The 18607-nt window shown below is 36.7% G+C and overlaps 4 protein-coding genes across 6 annotated transcripts; 2 read left to right on the forward strand and 2 right to left on the reverse strand.

Annotated features, from left to right (window-relative positions):
- The first annotated feature begins 357 nt into the window (after positions 1 to 357).
- Positions 358 to 3644, forward strand: naxe (NAD(P)HX epimerase). Of its 2 annotated transcripts, none has more exons than XM_039678759.2 (7): positions 358 to 553; positions 1060 to 1243; positions 1500 to 1608; positions 1697 to 1807; positions 1922 to 2032; positions 2744 to 2891; positions 3069 to 3644. In XM_039678759.2, exons 2-7 carry the CDS (start codon positions 1077 to 1079, stop codon positions 3269 to 3271), a joined length of 849 nt encoding a protein of 282 aa, XP_039534693.2. In that variant the 5' UTR covers positions 358 to 553; positions 1060 to 1076; the 3' UTR covers positions 3272 to 3644. The 2 variants fall into 2 exon arrangements, with proteins under 2 accessions (XP_039534693.2, XP_039534694.2); XM_039678760.2 differs by having other exon boundaries at positions 364 to 588.
- Positions 3645 to 3725: 81 nt separating this feature from the next.
- Positions 3726 to 7053, reverse strand: rab25a (RAB25, member RAS oncogene family a). 2 transcript variants are annotated; one of them, XR_005623633.2, is made up of 6 exons: positions 6801 to 7053; positions 6412 to 6607; positions 5375 to 5568; positions 4992 to 5072; positions 4672 to 4841; positions 3726 to 4043 (listed from the first exon to the last, which is right to left on the reverse strand). XR_005623633.2 is itself a non-coding variant. In XM_039678761.2 (5 exons), exons 1-5 carry the CDS (start codon positions 6835 to 6837, stop codon positions 4726 to 4728), a joined length of 624 nt encoding a protein of 207 aa, XP_039534695.1. In that variant the 5' UTR covers positions 6838 to 7053; the 3' UTR covers positions 3726 to 4725. The 2 variants fall into 2 exon arrangements, 1 of the variants encoding a protein (XP_039534695.1); XM_039678761.2 differs by having other exon boundaries at positions 3726 to 4841.
- Positions 7054 to 7683: 630 nt separating this feature from the next.
- sf3b4 (splicing factor 3b, subunit 4) lies at positions 7684 to 10414 on the forward strand. Its single transcript, XM_039678758.2, has 5 exons — positions 7684 to 7823; positions 8154 to 8282; positions 8368 to 8910; positions 9688 to 10011; positions 10103 to 10414. The coding sequence occupies exons 1-5, from the start codon at positions 7790 to 7792 to the stop codon at positions 10261 to 10263; spliced, it is 1191 nt and encodes a 396-aa protein (XP_039534692.2). The 5' UTR covers positions 7684 to 7789; the 3' UTR covers positions 10264 to 10414.
- A 1738-nt stretch (positions 10415 to 12152) lies between these two features.
- Positions 12153 to 17730, reverse strand: gabpb2a (GA binding protein transcription factor subunit beta 2a). Its single transcript, XM_039678762.2, has 8 exons — positions 17591 to 17730; positions 16800 to 16907; positions 16367 to 16534; positions 16067 to 16261; positions 15775 to 15916; positions 15485 to 15652; positions 14855 to 14967; positions 12153 to 12799 (listed from the first exon to the last, which is right to left on the reverse strand). Exons 2-8 carry the CDS (start codon positions 16905 to 16907, stop codon positions 12470 to 12472), a joined length of 1224 nt encoding a protein of 407 aa, XP_039534696.2. The 5' UTR covers positions 17591 to 17730; the 3' UTR covers positions 12153 to 12469.
- Between the last annotated feature and the right edge of the window lie 877 nt (positions 17731 to 18607).

Below are 18607 nucleotides of genomic sequence, written 5' to 3' on the forward strand. Positions count from 1 at the left end.
AGACATTTAGAAATATTACGTAAACTTAAACGCGATATTTAATGGTACAATCAAAGAAAAGACAGGGAATAATTTCTATGACCTCTATTTTAAAAAATTATGTTCATCCACACATCCCTTTTACACAAATAAAGACCACAAATTAGAAACAAATAAAGGTTATGTCATGGGAAAAAAAGCTCTAAAATAAGTATTATTATGATAAATGATTATGAGGAATATAATAATCATCATTATAAATTATACTAAATATTATCATTAATAATTCAATTTAATAAAATTATATTTAATTTAATTTATTTTGATTTCCTTTAAATAAATTTTAAACAAAAGTCAGGCTGTTATTGTGAAAAGCGCCTGAAGTTCACTAACCCGGATGTTGTCAGCAGCAGAGGGCTGCAAGTGTCCTTTCTGTTTTATACACTTCTGCATGTTTGTATCCTGTAAAGATTTAACTGAATCGGTTTTTGCTCTGTTTTTTCACCCGACGGTGTCTTAAACTTTTCTTAGTTTTAACGAATGTTACTGAGCGTTTAGACACACTTTCTAACAGGTAACGTTAACTTACTGAATCCCACTTACTATCAGGTAACGTTACTGAATCATGCTTCTGTTTTTTTTTTTTATTGGTCGATTCTTTCCTATAACATTTCTGTAACCCAGTGGTATCTCGTTAAAAACTGTTCACAATTATTATTTTTAATGTGTAATATGTTTTTCTAATCATAAAGTTGCAGGTTGAGTTAAATCCAATGGTTATAGATATGTAAATTTATATTAGACTACATATTAAGTATACGTAATACTATATTTATTCATCTATAATAGTATGCATATATTATAGACTATTTACACACTATTTACTAATAGACATATCACTATTTACACACCGAAAAACGCATATATCTCCAATAACCTATTGGATTAGGAATTATGTTGGATTAGCCAGTTTATTAGGTTTCTCTTCTCATTATTATTGTGCCTTTCCCAGAATGTGGCAAGATATGTGGGCAGAAATCGCCTCTCTTACCAACTTTCTTACTGTTTTTTCTTGTTCAGGTGCTTTAGCCAGGTGAATGTTGGGACTTCGAGCCCTGTTTGGAATCGGTCTTCTTGTGACATCACGAGGAGGCTCTGTCCTGACACATTCAGGAGCATGTGCACGTGTTGCCAGTAACATCTACACCAAAGGTCTCGCTCATAAACAGGCTTTCACTATGGCCAATACTATTAAGTACCTGGGGTGAGTGTAAATGCACCACACTCTCTGTGTAATATAAGTGTTCACTGTCTATAACATGATATTACATTACTGTGGTTTTGAATCCATGTCAGTAATAGTCTCTCTGACATTTGAGCTTTGCTTAAAATGGGATTGTACTAATGCGTCCACAAGCTGAAAAATGCTGCCTTCATAGTAGGAAAAACAGGCAACAAGGCACGTCCAAATTCAGTGATTGTGCCACAGAGGTTTTTATTTCTGGTTTCTCTCATCATAGACAAGAAGAGGCTCAGCACATTGACGAGGAGCTGTTTAATGAGTACAGCTTCAGCGTGGATCAGTTAATGGAGCTGGCCGGGCTTAGCTGTGCCACAGCCGTGTCAAAGGTACATCCGATGGTCCATCATCATGCAGAAAGGATCGCATACAGCTTATACACATAATACACAATCAAACCAGTCGTTTACTTCGTAGGGCTATCCTCTGCAATCGCTGCTCAAGAGTCCACCCAGAGTTCTGGTGATCTGTGGCCCTGGAAATAATGGAGGAGATGGCTTGGTTTGTGCTAGACATCTCAAACTGTTTGTGAGTTCGAGTTATAGCTGAAGTGATCACACCTGTTTCAAATCTTTCCCTCATTAAACTTAATATTTAATGAAGGCGTATTGATTTTATTCATATTGCATGTGAATCTCCTAGGGATATGAGCCTTCTGTATTGTACCCGAAGCGCCCCAACAAACAGCTCTTTCAGAATCTTACCACCCAGTGTGAGAAGATGGATATATCCTTCCTGACAGAGATGCCTGAGGTACAACAGGAACCTTAGCAGTCAATACCTAACCCATTTTTTACACCATGGGGGGTCCGACTTTTTTTAACCTTTCATATGGGTTCCTCCTCCTCATTAATTACTGATTAAGTAACTGCACTGAATGTCCCAGGGACATCTGACATTTCAATGTGTTTTTGTTTTTTTACCTTTACGTAAATTGATTTATGTTCATTTATTGTTTACGTTAATGGATATACATTTATGTTTTTGTATATGTACACAACCATTTAGAAGTTTGCGGTCAGTCATTTAAAACAAAAATTAGAGAGAAATTAATACTTTTATTTAGCAAGCATGCATTAAATTGATCGAAATTGGCTGTAAAGACATTTATAATGTTACAAAAAAAGATTCCTGAAAGAAAAATGTAATTGTTTCCACAAAGATATTACGCAGCACAACTGTTTTCAACATTGATAATAATCAGAGCAGCAAATCAGCATTTTAGATTGATTTCTGATTGATCATGTGACACTGAAGACTCGAGAAATGATGCTGAAAATCCAGCTTTGAATACATAACATTTTAAAATATATTCAAATAGAAAACATAATGTTACACATCAAATCAGAGACTTCTTTGAAAAACATCTTACCAACCCTAACATTTTGATCGGCAGTGTATATATGTAATATGTTTATACTTTGTGTCTACTATATTCTATATGTCATGCATTTTCCCATGTAGGCTGATGTGATTGATGAAGCTTATAACTTGGTGGTGGACGCCATCTTTGGATTCAGTTTTAAGGGTGCGGTGCGAGAGCCATTCGGTGACATTCTCTCCAAACTAAAGAAAATCACTGTGCCCATTGCTAGTGTCGACATACCTTCAGGTGAGAATGCACACACACACTATAATGGGTAGAAATAATCACTGTTTGATCAGCATTTCAGAGACGAGAATCATATTTTTATTGCATAAAATGCCTGGTGATGGTCAGTCAAATAGTTTATATGCATAAATGTCACGTAATTTTGACAAAAGATGTTTATTTTCTTTCACTCTTTAGGCTGGGATGTAGAGAAAGGCTCTCTTGATGGGATTCAGCCTGATATGCTCATCTCCCTCACAGCCCCAAAGAAGGCTGCCAATCTCTTCAAAGGACGCTATCACTTCCTGGGAGGACGGTTCGTTCCTTCTAAACTTGAACAGAAGTACCAGCTGAATCTGCCTCAATACCCAGGCACTGACTGTGTGTATCAGCTGAACTGAACATTAGGCCTTCATGTCACTTGTGTAAGGAATCCAAAAGAAAGAATATACCGGTACTGATGGGTAATAACTGTATGGTTGACCATTCTGAATACTTCTGCTTTTCTTAAATTGGGTACATATGATTAATTAGCATCAATCAATAATTGTTTATGATGATGTGTAAATATATTGACTCTTTATTGCAAAGAACCAGTCTGATTAGTTAAGGATTTATAAAACCTAAAAAAATGTTTTTTGATGATTTGGGAATTTAGTAACTAAGCCAGAATAATTACTATATTGTTTCATGTTTAAATATATTACGGTTACATATTTATGTATGGAAATGTGTAACATTTGAACTGAAATAAAAATTTTATGCTGACATCCATGACAATGTTAATGAATATGTTTATAGACAAACAAATCAGCACACACACAGGCAATTGTATAGAGCAAGTCACACAATAAGTCCAGCATAAAATCTTATATTTATTGAAACGGCAACTTTTTGTGCCTGACTAAAAAAGTGTACTATTTCAATTCATGTAATGAATTTGAAGATTGGATACAAATATAAATAGGATTTTATAAAACAAAAAGGCAGAGAGGCATAACATACCATAAACGAACAACAACCAAAGACTGAAAACGGAGGAACTAAATACTATGAAGTGATGAAGCGAATACAAACAGGTGATGATTAGAAGAGTGTGAGCCAGGAGGGATTATGGGAAATGAAGTGTGCAGGGATGAAGTGGTCTGCAGCAGTGTGAAGCTCTTCACATTTCTATAATGAATATGAAATTATTTTTGCAGGCGAGAACTCAGATCTCAGTGTTTAAAAAAGCAAAAATGTAATGCCCAAATATTAATCATCTATAAACCACACATACTTTCCATGAGAAATGTCTAATTGATCAGTCCAACATATTCACTTTTTAATATTTTTTATCTACATTTTACAGACCTGAAGTGCATGTGTACTAAAATATATTTCTGTTCATTCAAACACCATAAATAGTTTTATAATACAACACAACCCATTTGTGGTTTACACATAAGAGTAATTTACATTAACGTCTAGTGGTAATTAAAAATCTAAGAACACATCATGTACATCATCAGTTCCAATTGTTTTATGTTTAAAAGTAAAAAACAAGCCACAAAATATTAACCCTAAAACACCTAGTCACCCCCCTATTGTACTCATTGCATTTACATTTAGTCATTTAGCAGACGCTTTTATCCAAAAGGAGGACTAAACCAAGCGAGTCATCGTGAAGAGGCAAAAACAAGGCAAGAAGTGCTCAAAATACAAAGTTCAGACATTGCTCGGAGTAAGCCAGATAAGTGAGGATTTAAAGGAAAAGGAAATATTTTTTTTTATCTAATGAAGGCCAAGTATGAAGAAGTACCTCCATGGTATGATGATAATCACTGTCTTTGCTCTTGATAACATTGGATGTTGTTCAGGTGCTTTTACAGCAGGACTTTCTCTCCTCCTTGTACTCGCTGGACGGGCCCAGGGTCACGGCGCAGATGGAACCTCTGGTGACCTCTTTACTAGCAACTTTCATGTGTATTGCTGATGGACGAAACATCATTGAACATTGTCTTTATGCATTTAAAGTGAGTTAAAGTCAAGAAGGATTTTAAACTTAAGGTATGAACTGGTTTTGACACCAAGATAAACCCAATAATCTTAATCAGTGACGGAGTTAAAAAGAAAACTCACCTGTTAGAACTTCAAGGAATGCAGATTCAACGTTAGTTGACTCTAAAGCAGAAGTCTCCATATATAGTAAGCCTTTGGCCTCTGTTTAATCAAAAAATTTAACACAACTTTATTTTATAGTATGTCTTAAAGTGATACTTCACCCCAAAATTCTGTCATCATCTTCATGTCTTTCCAAAACTACATGTCTTTCTTCTTCCGAACGCAAAGATATTTTGATTGGGGTCCATACAACATTGAACCCCACTGACTTTTATTGAATGTGCAAAAATGTATTCCACAGAAGAGAGGAAGTCAAATTTAGAATGACGTGAGGGTAAAGTATGACAGAATGTGCATGGGCTGAAATGTGTAAAACAAAGGGTAATAAAATGTATTGACACCTGCAAAGTCCTTAGCCTCCTCTTTTGGTACAGTGCGTAAAGTTCCCAGGTCACTTTTATTTCCCACAAGCATGACTACTATATGAGGATCAGCGTGGTCGTACAGTTCCTTCAGCCATCGTTCAACGTTCTCATACGTCAGGTGCTTGGTGATGTCATAAACCAGCAATGCACCCACTGCTCCCCTGTAATACCTACAAGAGCCAAACCGTTCATTATTACACATGCAGAAGTAAAAGTGTGTATTGGCTCAAACTGCGCTTTGTAGTTCACTTTTTGGTTTACAGTAAGGAGTAAGGTACTTTTTCTCTTCCGTTAAAAAGTTAGTCAGTTTTTATTTTACTTTCGTACAGAAAGAATTAATTAAACTGATAAAAAGTGACGCTAAAGACATTTATGATATAATAAAATATTACTATTTCAAATAAATAAATCAATACTATTCATTAAAGAATGATCAGTTTTCACAAAAATGTTTTAAAGAAATTCAACATTGATAATAAGAAATGTGTCTTGCATATTAAGCATATTAGAGTGATTTCTGAAGGAATGATGCTGAAAATTCAACTTTGCCACCACAGGAAAATAGAAAACAGTTATTTTCACAAAATTTATGTTTTTACTGGATTTTTGATCAAATAAATCTTGGTGAGCATAAAATACTTCTTTGGAAAAGCATTTTTAAAAATCATCAACCCCAAACTTTTGAATGGTACAGTCTATTAATACTCTTTCATTTGAGTTAAAAAAAAATGTCACTGAATTAGACTCAGTGACAAAAAAATATAAAACCAAATGGATTCTACAAACAAGATATGATACAGTAAAAGTCATGCAAATACATTTGGGGCCACTCTAGATGCCAGTAACGTATCAATACTTTTGACTGTATACTCGGTCAAAAAAGGAGTGGTTCTGGGTGTGATGCGAATTACAACGAATTCCAAAGCCTCCAGAATCTTAAATAAGGATTCATGTGAACATACATAGATCAGAGGTATCTGTAGGATTAAAGGATAGCATGATGAGGGACTTACGCTGAGGTAATAGCCCTGTAGCGCTCTAGACCTGCAGTGTCCCAGATCTGGGCCTTGATGGTAATATTATCCACTTGAATGGAGCGAGTGCTGAATTCCACCCCAATGGTTGTACGGCTGTCATGGTTGAACTCGTTTTTGGTAAATCTTGACAGTAAATTGCTTTTTCCAACCCCTGACTCCCCAATTAAAACCACTGAAAGACAACAAAAGACCAGCTTGAATTTGTTCTAATTCACAAAATTAATAAAAATCACATGTAAACACAGAAATAAAACATTTATTCATGTATTTACTATAGGCTACAGATTATTATTTTATGGGTTTCAGGTCAAAATGATCATTGTAAACACTTAAATCTGATCTCCAGTCAAATGAATCAAACTTACCTTTGAAGACAAAGTTGTAGGTTAAATCTGTCCCCATGTTCACCTTAGCTGTAATGTGTCAGTCTGTGTTTAGTGTGTACGTGTTACTCAAGCTTAAAATCCACTGGGAGGAGAAAAGCAGACGCTCAAGTTTCTGAAAAGGTTTATAAATCCATTCTTGTGCTGGTGTAAAAGGCAGATTCCACACGGCCTGACTCTTCTTTGAGACAGTTGGGGTGGGAGAGCAGGTGAAACAGGTAGAACCACTAAAACACAATTGGGAGTGACTTGACTTCATGATCTCACACAAAACTGTTAAATCAAAAGTCGCTTCTCAATCCCACAGTAGGCTACATTTATCATATTCTACGGCTGCAAAACAGACATAAAGCTGAGTCATAAAACCAGCCGTCCTGTATCAACAGGCTTCTCAAACCTGTCAAATTCAGAGCTTTGTTCTTGTGAAGATAAAATAAAAGGGGTCTCCTTTGTATTCTTATCACGTATAAGCAGGAATGTCTTTCTACAATACAAAAACAGATGCTAGCCCAGTGTTTCTTTAATATTAGACTGGCAGCCTTTCCAAAATCATTATCATGTTAATAGTTTTGCAGATTGATAGGTATACAAAGCTCATGGTGATATTAAACTGCATTCTTTTTATTAAGGACAGTGTTGTTACTTTTGTATGACAATTGTAGCCTATGTGCTAGGTTGCTATAGATGCCCAGTCGCACAATATAGGTCCTAAAGCACTGGTATTACCGCATTGGCTTCAGTGTATGACCTTAAAAGCAAAAAAAAAAAAAAAAAGAAAAAAAAAAGAGCAATTTCACAACAAAGAAGACCAAAGGACACTGTAAATTAAAATTTGACAAATGAGTGAGCGTTCATCCTCCTGTCCTGTTGGTGGCAGCACCGCGCTGACGTGGCGCTGTTGTGTTGTTTTGTGACGCAAATCGCTACGGGGGAAAAGAAACGCTTCCGTCAGTACACACGCCGGGTTCATCATGGCGGCGGGACCGATTTCAGAACGAAATCAAGGTACAATTTATTAAATATAAATTCGTAGGGATACTTTTTATGTACTGTTCAATAAAAGTATTTCAGCTCTGTGGAAACATTTTAATCTCTTCCTGTCTTCTCTAAAAGCATTTAAGTCGCTCACTTCCATTCATTCAAATACGCTTGCTAAAATCTAATAACAAAAAAAGTTTGGGGTTTAATAATTTAGTGTATCCAAACAATATAATATTAAAACTACTAGTAGTAATGATAATAATAATAGGCTTTATAATGCGTATCTTATAAACTGCCATATCTTTGTGTCCAGTGCAGCAGTGCATGTTTATTTTGATCATATTTTATTTCCAGATGCCACTGTATATGTGGGTGGTCTTGATGAGAAGGTCTCAGAGCCTCTTCTGTGGGAGCTTTTTCTGCAAGCTGGTCCTGTGGTAAACACACACATGCCCAAAGACAGAGTAACAGGACAACACCAGGGTGAGTTTCCATATCATTGAGCGTTCAGATGAAAGATTTCTATCGTTTTGCATGATTTCAATTGATATTGGTCATTGTTCTTCAGGTTATGGCTTTGTGGAGTTCCTCAGTGAAGAGGATGCAGACTACGCCATAAAGATCATGAACATGATCAAACTATACGGCAAGCCCATACGAGTCAACAAGGCTTCGGCGCACAACAAGAACCTCGACGTCGGCGCCAACATCTTCATTGGCAACTTAGACCCTGAAATCGACGAGAAACTCCTTTATGATACTTTCAGTGCTTTCGGTGTGATCCTTCAGACACCGAAGATCATGAGAGACCCGGACACAGGCAACTCGAAGGGTTATGCTTTCATCAACTATGCCAGTTTTGATGCCTCCGATGCAGCTATCGAGGCCATGAATGGCCAGTATCTCTGCAATCGGCCCATCACGGTTTCATACGCCTTTAAGAAGGACTCAAAGGGCGAGAGGCACGGCTCAGCTGCAGAGCGTCTCCTGGCCGCCCAGAATCCACTTTCACAGGCCGATCGGCCCCATCAGCTTTTCGCAGACGCCCCACCGCCTCCCTCCATGCCCACACCTGTCATGACCGCCATGGGTCCAGGGATGCCAATGCCAGGTTAGATATTATGAGAGTATTGATCTATTTCTGACATTTTTCAAATATAATATGACTATTACACAGCTCTGCTTCTTAAGGGAAAAAATTCATGAGCAATTTTATCTTTTACTATTTCAGAAATAGGAACAAAGACTTTTTAAATGTATATATAATACATGCATAAATATTTATTCATGTATAAAAAAGTAATATAAAGCTTTTTTAAGATTTGGTATAACTTATAACCGAAAACACAACTAACAATATATAACAAAAGTAGACATTTTATATATATATATATATATATATATATATAGTAAATATTTAGTTTAACTTTCAATCTGCATAGGAGTGGAACATTTTCAAACACTTAATTTAATGTCAAAGAATTTTTTTTTTCTTCTTCACAAAATCTGTAATTTTCTATAACTGATAGGATGTAGTAAAACACCCAGAGATGTAGTATGAAACATCTGCATCATGTTTGCATTTTCTTCTGTCGCTGACCATAATTCTAACCTTGACATCATGATTCAGGACATAAAATAATATCATACATGCATGTGAAAAACAGCTTTGTCAAAAAAAGGCAAAAATGCATGTCATATTTTGTACGAAAGTGTGACGCGTTAGAGCAAAATTTCCACCATTTTTGGAATCAGCACACCAAATTTAGTAAGAAATAGAATTAGCAAGTATTGCTTTTCATTCAGCAAATATGATGAAATGAAGTGTTATTTTTGGTACAATAAATGTCTTTTGCATCATTTTTATATTTGTATATTGATTACGCAGGGATGCCGCCTCCTGGAGCTTTCCCACCTGTCCCTCCTCCTGGCACCATGCCACCTGGCATGCCGCCTGGTATGATGCCTCCTGCGCCGGGTGGTCCTTCACAACAGGGTGGAGGGCACCCACCGGGCCCCCCGCCCTTCCCCCCTGGAGCAATGCACCCACCAGGAATGCCACCAATGCCGATGCCTCCGTCGGGACCTCCCGGAATGGTGCCTCCTCCTCCTGGCCCGCCTGGATCTTCTCAACAAAGAGCACCAACTCCACCTGGCATGCCTCCTCCCCCCATGGGTGTCCCTCCCAGAGGACCATTCGGTCCCCCAATGGGTATGTGTGTGAAGAAGTGGCTTGTGCCTTTCAACGGAAGCAAAATAGATCAAATGTTGTTGATGCAATAACTCCTCCCCTTTTTTTACAGGTATGCATCCAGGTATGAGAGGGCCTCCACCAATGCCACCCCCAGGTTATGGTGCCGGCCCACCCAGACCACCACACTTCGGCTTTCAGAGAGGGCCTCCCTTGCCGCCTCGTCCTCCTGCGCCGCCGAGGGGTCCGATGAGAGCACCAATGCCTCCCTAAGCCCTAATGTGAAGATCTTTTTGAAACCTTTGTTGTTTTTATTTACATTCTGTGCTTTACTAGATGGACCACTTGCTTCTTTGTATACAGATTTCTTAATTTTGGTCATTGTGCTATTTCAGAATTAGCCGGAATAAACAATTTTATATAACCGTGTTGTTTTTTTGTCAGTTTGTTTACAAAAGTCTATTTCAAATAAATGCTGTTCTTTGAACTTTTTGTTCATCATAGAATCCTGAAAAAATGCGCCCCAAAAATGAAAATATATCTTGATTTACTCACCCTCAAGCCATCCAAGGCGTATATGACATTGTTCTTTCGGACTAATACAATCAGAGTTAATTTTCATTTTTGGGCGAACTATCCCTTTAAGCAGCACAACTGTTTTTAATAATAAGAAATGTTTCTTGAGCACCAAATCAGAATATTATAATGATTTTTGAAGGATCATGTATCATCACACATTCAAATATATTAAAATAGAAAACAATTATTTTGAATTATAATAATATCACAATATTATTGTTTTTGATCAAATAAACGCAACCTCGTTGAGCATAACTGTCAAAAACATTTAAAAATCGTACTCACCCAAAACTTTTGAACATATCATAATGACTTAAATGTGATGATGTGAGCTACTTTTATTGGGTTTAATATAATACGAACAAAAGAAAATATACAGAAGCTGAAAATTGATATTTGCAATATTTTTAATCAAAAATAAGTCAAAAGCTTTATACATTTAAGCATATAACAAGTGGGAGAAACTCTAAAATCAAGATTTTGCATTAACCAGTGTAGGTCCATAAATTGTAGTGCCAGTATATTACTGTGGTTCATTTTTACAATGTGAGGACGGTGATGTGTTAACATAAAAAAAAAAAAAAAAACGGAACTTAAATTACTTTAAAAAGTAAATAATTACATAATTTCCTATGTGAGAAGCAATCACAACTAGTTAAAATTGAAAATTTCTTTAGAGGTTACAACAATTATGTCTGTTACTATTTTTTGTTATACAGCACAAAATTGGATTCAATTTAATAATCACATATGCTCTTGCCATCTAATGCATATGAATATCTCAAATTATTCTGTGTCTGAAAAACCACTGATTATTTTTGTATTAACTCAGGGAGATAACATTACACATTATAAAGGCTAGCCAGACAGATACAAAACCCTGATATTGAAATCAGACTTTTTACATTTGTGAAAGCAATGTTAAAGGGATAGTTCACCCAAAAATTAAAATTCAGACATCATTTATTCACCCTCAAGTCAGTTGATGGACCCCATTGACTTCCATAGTAATGAAAACCCAATTTGGTTACCCATTCTTAATAACATATTTTGTGTTCAGTAGAAGAAAGAGATCCATACAAGTTAATTGATGTCAGAATGTTCATTTTTGGGTGACCTATCCCTTTAACTCATTGTGAACAAGAGCTCTCAACTTAAGGTTCAAAGTAACTATAACAAAACAACAACCACATTATACATATTCAGAGAAAACAAATACATGTTACATAAGGAATGTGAGTTAATGAATGGGAATTATGCTTTATACCCATTTAAACAAATACTATATATGCCAATAATTCATGTACGAATAAAAACTAAACATGACCAAAAATACACCAAGGCACTTTTAATTGACCTACAGATTTTTAAATGATCCGACAGAAAAAATAAAACGGATTCCCTACAAATTAAATTCTCGAAACTGGTGCATTATTTTATTACCAATGCATAGAACACAAACCACTGCTGCATTCTGAGATGAATTTTCAATCTTTCATTTTTATAAAGCGGTGAAACTGTCTGAATAAGACGGCTGCGTTTCTAGGGGAGCTCAAAAGACATGCAGTTTGCAAAGAGTTCCATCCTGAGTGAACCTTTTCCAGCTGTTTGAAGAACCCCATCTAGGACAATTGATGGGTGAGCACTTCTAAGGACACTGCAGATACAGACTCCTAGAAAGAATCATCTTCCCTGGTCGTGTGTGTGCATATGATGCACATTGTGGTTGTTTCTTAGTGAACTTTCATTTGAAGCAAGAAACGTTAACCAAAACAGAACAAGGAAATAAATTACAAAAAGGACTTAATTGCTGAAAAATCAAAATGAACCAAACCAAAACCGTGCCGATGCACTCTTTGGTTGCTTGAGAGGATTGAGTCCACGCTCTTGGGTTGCTCTTTTAAGAGATGACTTCCGTGTGACCCGCTGTGGCTTCCACAAGAGTGATCTGCTCGTCCACACAATCGATGTCCTCTGTTTTGATGACTACGCCACCTTCTGAAAACATGACAACTTCCTCTGTTCCCTCCGTAGTTTCTTCGATGCCGACCTCTTCTTGCACAAACACGATGTGCTCCTGGTCCAGCCCTGTGGTGCCGTTGCTCTGTCCGTTCGACATGGCCTCCAGTTTCATGCGGTACCCCTCGGCTTCCTGCTCTTTGCGGAGCAATTGCTGACGATAGGATTGAGCTTTCCTGTTAGCTTCCTGTAACTGCCACTGGAGATGCTCCTGGAGATGGACGAAAATGGGTAGGCTGTGTAATGTAGTTAAAGGAGTAGTTCACTTTTGAAAAAAATGTTGCTGATAATTTACTCCCCCATGTTTGCTGATAATTTACTCTCCCAATTTATACCCCCATGTAATCCAAGATGTTGACGTCTTTCTTTCTTCAGTTAAAAAGAAATGAAGGTTTTTGATAACATTCCAGGATTTTTCTCCATATAATGGACTTCAGTGGGAACCAGACGGTTCAAGGTCCAAATGAGTTTCAGTGCAGCTTCAAAGGGCTTTAAACGATTCCAGATGATGAATAAGGGTCTTATCAAGCGAAATGATCGCTTGTTTTATAAATAAATAACAAAGTTTTATAAGCTCAAACGCTCGCCTTGCTCTGTTCTGTAACGCACTCCTGTTCGAACTCGTTCATCAAAATGAACAAATCTTTTTCCGAGTCATTTGGTTAATTCTGCGAAAGAAACGAACGAATTGATTCGGAAAAAGATTTGTTCATTTTGTTGAACGAGTTCGAACAGGAGAGTCACGAACGTGCACCACAGAACAGAGCAAGGCGAGAGTTTGATCTTATAAAACTTTGTTATTTAAAAAAAAAAATGAGCGATCGTTTCGCTTGATAAGACCCTTATTCATCGTCTGGAATCGTTTAAAGCCCTTTGAACAAGTTTGCAGTTTGTACTGAAAGTTTCTTTTGGAACTTGAACCGTTTGGTTCCCATTGAAGTCCATTATATGGAGAAAATCCTGGAAACGTTTTCATTAAAAACCTTAATTTCTTTTCGACTGAAGAAAGAATGACATGGACATCTTGGATGACATGGGGGTGAGTAAATTATCAGCAAAAGTTTTTGGAAAAGTGAACTAATCCTTTACATATAAGGCATCATCACATCGCTGCCTGCATTCAGCAAAGTCAATCATATGTGAGGCTAATGCACAATCAAATCTAATAATCAAATGATTGGACACATCTATCTTATGACTTAAACAACAAACAAATGTTTTGTGTGGGACACAGTAGGTCAAAGAGAGGGAGGCGGCGAGACTTCCAGGCGAAAACCTGGCTAAAACACACGTAAACAGGTTTTATGTAGCGAAAAAACACCCAATCTGTTAACACAAGACACCAGTGTCGCACTGCGGCCGCCGTCGACAAAGCAGCGAGCGAAGAGGCATCGTATAATCATTTAAACGGATTTTATGACGAGGTTGGTGAGGATGGGAAAAATCTTTCATTTCTGTGCAAACTGCCCATCGATAAAATAATTGTTGTCTGTGGTTGTATAATGTATATGAGCTGTGGGAATAAAAAAAAAAAGCTTGCAACATATGTAAAAAAAAAAAGAACTATGAATGAACTAGTACATTTTTTTGAAGTATGAACTATGAACTAGTTCATGTAGAAAGTGAACTTTCCCAACACTGGCACACAGACAGCCACACACACACACACACAATTTAAATAGGATACAGTCAGAATATATTGGTTCAGTAGTAACATACCGCTTTAAAGTGCAAAAACAGCTTATTCGCTTCGACAAACTGCACTAGGCGCACACACCGACACGCAATGAGCGTCTGGCAACTGGTGCACCAGAATAATAATAAAAAAAAAAGACAACTTTTGATACCACTCAGCTTGAAAGGTTTGTGTTATTTTTTTGTCAAATATCCAACGGTTCACAGCCATCGAACTAGGTTGAAAGCCAATGCTAGGCACCGCTAGATGCATGAGTGTGCATGTGCAAATCTACATAAACTACGTTCTATGGACCAAAGAGGCACCACTAACCTCTGCCTCAATGGCCATGGCCTTGAACTTCAGCAAACAACGGCAAACAGGAGTATATTATATGTGTATTCCTGGAACTTTGTTACAAAAATTTATATTTGGAATAAAATAAATGTAATTAATGTGGTGAATTAATAAAGCTCTTGGAATTAATAAATGTAATGTCAAATTTTCCTTTGGTGAGGCACTGCCTACCCTGACCGCAAGTCCCCTTTTCATATATACACACACACACACCCCTTTACATATTAGACTCACCGTTTCACCAGTCTCTGCATTATTGGATGAAACTTCAATTTTCCTTTTACGAGCAGGAGGTTCGGAGTCTTCAACCACTTCCTCTGTGATTTGATTGGCTGGAACAGCCAATACTGATATAAAAAAAATAAAAATCAAAGAGGAACATGCTTAATTCAAGGTATAAGAAACGTCAAGACAGTCGTTATATATATATATACACACATACACACACAATTTAATAATATAAAATAATAATATATAATATGTTGTTGTTTTTAAAGAAATTAATACTTTTGAGCAAGGATGAAAATTATATTTTTCCAATAAATGCTGTTCTTCAAAATTCATTAAAGAATCCTAAAATATCAGTTTCTACAAAAAATATTAAGCAGCACAACTTTTTTCAACATTGATAATAAAGAATGCTTATGGAAATAAATTATATTTTAAAATATAAAAATGCTACTTTAAATTCTAATCTCTCACTAGATTACTGTTTTTACTGTATTTTTTGATCAAATAAATGCAGCCTCTGTGAGTATAATGCTTTTTTAAAAAGTCTTATTGACCCAAAACTATATACAAATCTTAAAATTATATCATTGAGAAGTTTAGTTCAAAATCCAAAATAAGGATAGTTAGTTATACCTTGTCGTCCATCCTGCATTGTGACAAAGAACGGCTGGCCGAGTCCATTTGTCTGCAGGTTTCCATGTTGATCTGTTAATATGGTTATGACCCTCTGACCTGATTCATTCACCACTTGTTGGATACTCGAGTCCAAGGAACTGACAGCTATGGCCTCCTCTGTGTCACCTAAGCATCATGACAAAAACAAAATGCAATTGTTGGTTCAAATTTAATTTAAGATCATAAAATAACTAACAATGTTCAAATTGATTACATTCGTTTACAATGATTCTCTAGTCGTATCGTACCTGAGCTGGCTTTGATCAAGTCAGAGAGGTTGACGACTCCCCCTTGGATGTTTGGGACGCCCTGAATGATGAACTGTGGGGTGGAGCTGCCGTTTATGATTGACGCTTCGGCATTCCTGTTCACCTGATTCTGCATTCCCTCCTAAAAGGCAAAACGAGGATTTATGAGGAACATTTCTTAGGGCTTTCTTTATTTCTTGGGGCATTCATTAAAGCAAACGATTTACAGGTGTGAAAATGCCATTCAATTCTCTAGTCTAGTGTTTAGTAGTTTTCTAAACACATGACAAACCTGTAACAGGTGTATAAGTTCTGCGTGTTGTATGTCGATAGCGATATCAAAAGCGGACTTGTCAAACTTGCTGAGGGCATGTACATCTGCACCGTGTTTGACCAACAGCTCTGCGACGTTCTGATGGCCATGCTGGGCTGCCCAGTGAAGAGCGGTCATCTTCAACATGTCTTTGGCATTGATGTCGGCACCACTCTAAAACATAAAGAGAGACTTCAGTCAGTCTCCTCGGTTGACAAATTGGAATAGTTTACAGTAAATCTAGTAATCTATCGCAATACAGGACAAGCCTCGTCTTACCCTGATTAATAAATCCACAATGACCTCATGGCCCTCTGTAGCCGCCATGTGCAGTGGGGTCCTGTCCACTTTGGTTCGGGCATCTCTGCTGACACCCGCCCTCAGTAGGACTTCAGCAGTGGAGTAATGACCATGCTGGGCTGCTAAATGTAATGGAGAAGTTCCAAGCTGCAAAATAGGTACATATAAATGAGCTTTTACATCGGTGTAAAATATGTTTTTGTAGTTCACTTTGCGACAATTTACAAGCAGATAATGTCATTGACACATCTTATGAGTCAGAATATGATGTAAAGATTGTCAGATCTTTATAGATTGGCTTGTTATGATTCTTAAAAAGCATTGATAACACTGTTTTTCTTATTGATTGTCTCTCATCTCATCAAAATCATATTAACTCATAACTCAAAGCATTATTGATGACATGACCAACCCAGTCAGTGGTGAACGGGGCTCCGTTGGCCATCAGCGTCCGGACCTCATCATCATGACCATTCCGAGCTGCTTCTAAGAGACGCTTTCCCAAATCCACCAACGACATCTTGGCAAAGACACATTAAATATACCATTTAGGACTAAAAACTGTATTATTATGATGATAATGTCTGTGCATTACTCCAACAAAGATATTGTAAAATAGGGGGGGGGGGGGGGGGGGGGGATGATCTGCTACTGACCAATACAGTGATTGCCTATTTGTTCATTCCACTTGTAGTGTGAGATGTGTACCAAATTATGAGATTATAGTTTGCATTTTGACCTTTTTTTATTTCATTTTTGGGAAAAGTGGATGTAGGAATGAATAGGAAGAAATCTATGTTGCCAACTCCTTAAATATTTGAATTAATCATGCACAGATTTCGACGCGACATTCGAGTTTATTTTTCAGAGGATGCTTAAAAATACATCTGTAACGTAAGGCCTACTATTTACACCAGTGTAACCAATAACCAGCTGAATACTTAAATAACAGCCTTTCTGTCCATATCATTCGAAAATAAATGAGGAAAACAGTGGCCCGATATTTCAAAGAGAAACTCCGAGAACATATAAACAGAAAAATTAGTTAGTGCATAAGTAAGAAAATCTTTAAGGTCGATTTTAAAGCTCGTATTTTACATGCCAAACTCATGTGCCATGTGGAGTCAAAAACAACCGAGCAGAACCGACACACATCCTCCGTCTGCGCCACGAACTAATACAGGCTGCGCGTATCAAACTCACCGTTATAGCCTGTCTGTCGGACGTCTATTGGGTGATATTAAAGTACTATATAGTTCTCCGTACTGTATTTCTGAACTGGCTCAACATAAACATGTCTGTGTTTAAAGCGCATTCAGATATGGCGGCTGCTTTAACCCCGGAAATAAAAGGGAAGCTGCTTAGACGCTTCGGATGTGTCTCAAATCTAGCGAGCTGCGTACTTAGATGTTTAGGCCTATTTAGTGCGGTTACTAGCGAGCTATCTACTTAGGCAGCATGTTTGGGCCTATTAAATGCAACTACTAGCGAACTACCTCCTTAGACAACATTTTTGGGCCTATTAAGTGCGTTTGAACCATAGACTTAAAAATGAACCCCCCAAAACAATACATGGACCCTATTTAATGACCCCCCCCCCCAAACAATACACGAACCCTATTTTTCTATAAAAAAAGAAAGAAAAAAAAAGAAAAATGCTGACTAGTTAGGCAGCTCGCTGGGGTTCGAGACACTGCCTACCTATTTAACAACAACTACTAGGCCTATATATATATTTGTAAATATATTTTTTCTTTATTTCTTTGTAAATAAAATAAAAAAATGTATATAATATGCTTGTGTGTCCTGCTGGTATATATATATATATATATATATATATATATATATATATATATATATATATATATGCACACAAGCATATTATATACATTTTTTTCTTTTATTGCTTTTTATTATATTATATTTTATTATATATATATATATATATATATATAATAAATGTTTATTTACATGTTTAAATGGGTTTTTTATGTGTGTATGGTTCGCTATGTGTTACCATGTATATCTTACATCTCATCTTGGATGTTTAGAAATTAATAAGTCTTGATATTTACTGCTGTTATATAAAAAAAAATTCTTTGCAGCTTTACGCTTTCTTAAATTGCTACATAGCTGTCAAATCACCTGTGCCTATATCAGCACAATAAACCACAGGGGGGAAAAAATCGATTATCATAACCAGAATCTACTACAGGAGTT

Source organism: Pimephales promelas, chromosome 18 (assembly GCF_988280905.1).
Source record: "Pimephales promelas chromosome 18, fPimPro1.hap1.1, whole genome shotgun sequence".
In the NCBI taxonomy this organism is placed as follows: domain Eukaryota; kingdom Metazoa; phylum Chordata; class Actinopteri; order Cypriniformes; family Leuciscidae; genus Pimephales; species Pimephales promelas.

Excerpts from the sequence above, each read along its gene's own strand:
- sf3b4 (XM_039678758.2), top strand. The coding sequence starts at position 7,790 with ATGGCGGCGGGACCGATTTCAGAACGAAATCAAG. Across the intron at positions 8,283-8,367 it reads AGTAACAGGACAACACCAGG|GTTATGGCTTTGTGGAGTTC; the intron begins GTGAGTTTCCAT and ends ATTGTTCTTCAG. Across the intron at positions 10,012-10,102 it reads ACCATTCGGTCCCCCAATGG|GTATGCATCCAGGTATGAGA; the intron begins GTATGTGTGTGA and ends CTTTTTTTACAG.
- gabpb2a (XM_039678762.2), bottom strand. The coding sequence starts at position 16,907 with ATGTCGTTGGTGGATTTGGGAAAGCGTCTCTTAGAAGCAGCTCGGAAT. Across the intron at positions 16,262-16,366 it reads TTGTGGATTTATTAATCAGG|AGTGGTGCCGACATCAATGC; the intron begins GTAAGACGAGGC and ends TTTATGTTTTAG. Across the intron at positions 14,968-15,484 it reads AATGCAGGATGGACGACAAG|TATTGGCTGTTCCAGCCAAT; the intron begins GTATAACTAACT and ends TTTTTATATCAG.
- rab25a (XM_039678761.2), bottom strand. The coding sequence starts at position 6,837 with ATGGGGACAGATTTAACCTACAACTTTGTCTTCAAAG. Across the intron at positions 6,608-6,800 it reads CTACAACTTTGTCTTCAAAG|TGGTTTTAATTGGGGAGTCA; the intron begins GTAAGTTTGATT and ends GTTGTCTTTCAG. Across the intron at positions 5,073-5,374 it reads GGAGGCTAAGGACTTTGCAG|AGGCCAAAGGCTTACTATAT; the intron begins GTGTCAATACAT and ends TTGATTAAACAG.
- naxe (XM_039678759.2), top strand. The coding sequence starts at position 1,077 with ATGTTGGGACTTCGAGCCCTGTTTGGAATCGGTCTTCTTGTGACATCA. Across the intron at positions 1,609-1,696 it reads GTGCCACAGCCGTGTCAAAG|GGCTATCCTCTGCAATCGCT; the intron begins GTACATCCGATG and ends TTTACTTCGTAG. Across the intron at positions 1,808-1,921 it reads CTAGACATCTCAAACTGTTT|GGATATGAGCCTTCTGTATT; the intron begins GTGAGTTCGAGT and ends TGAATCTCCTAG.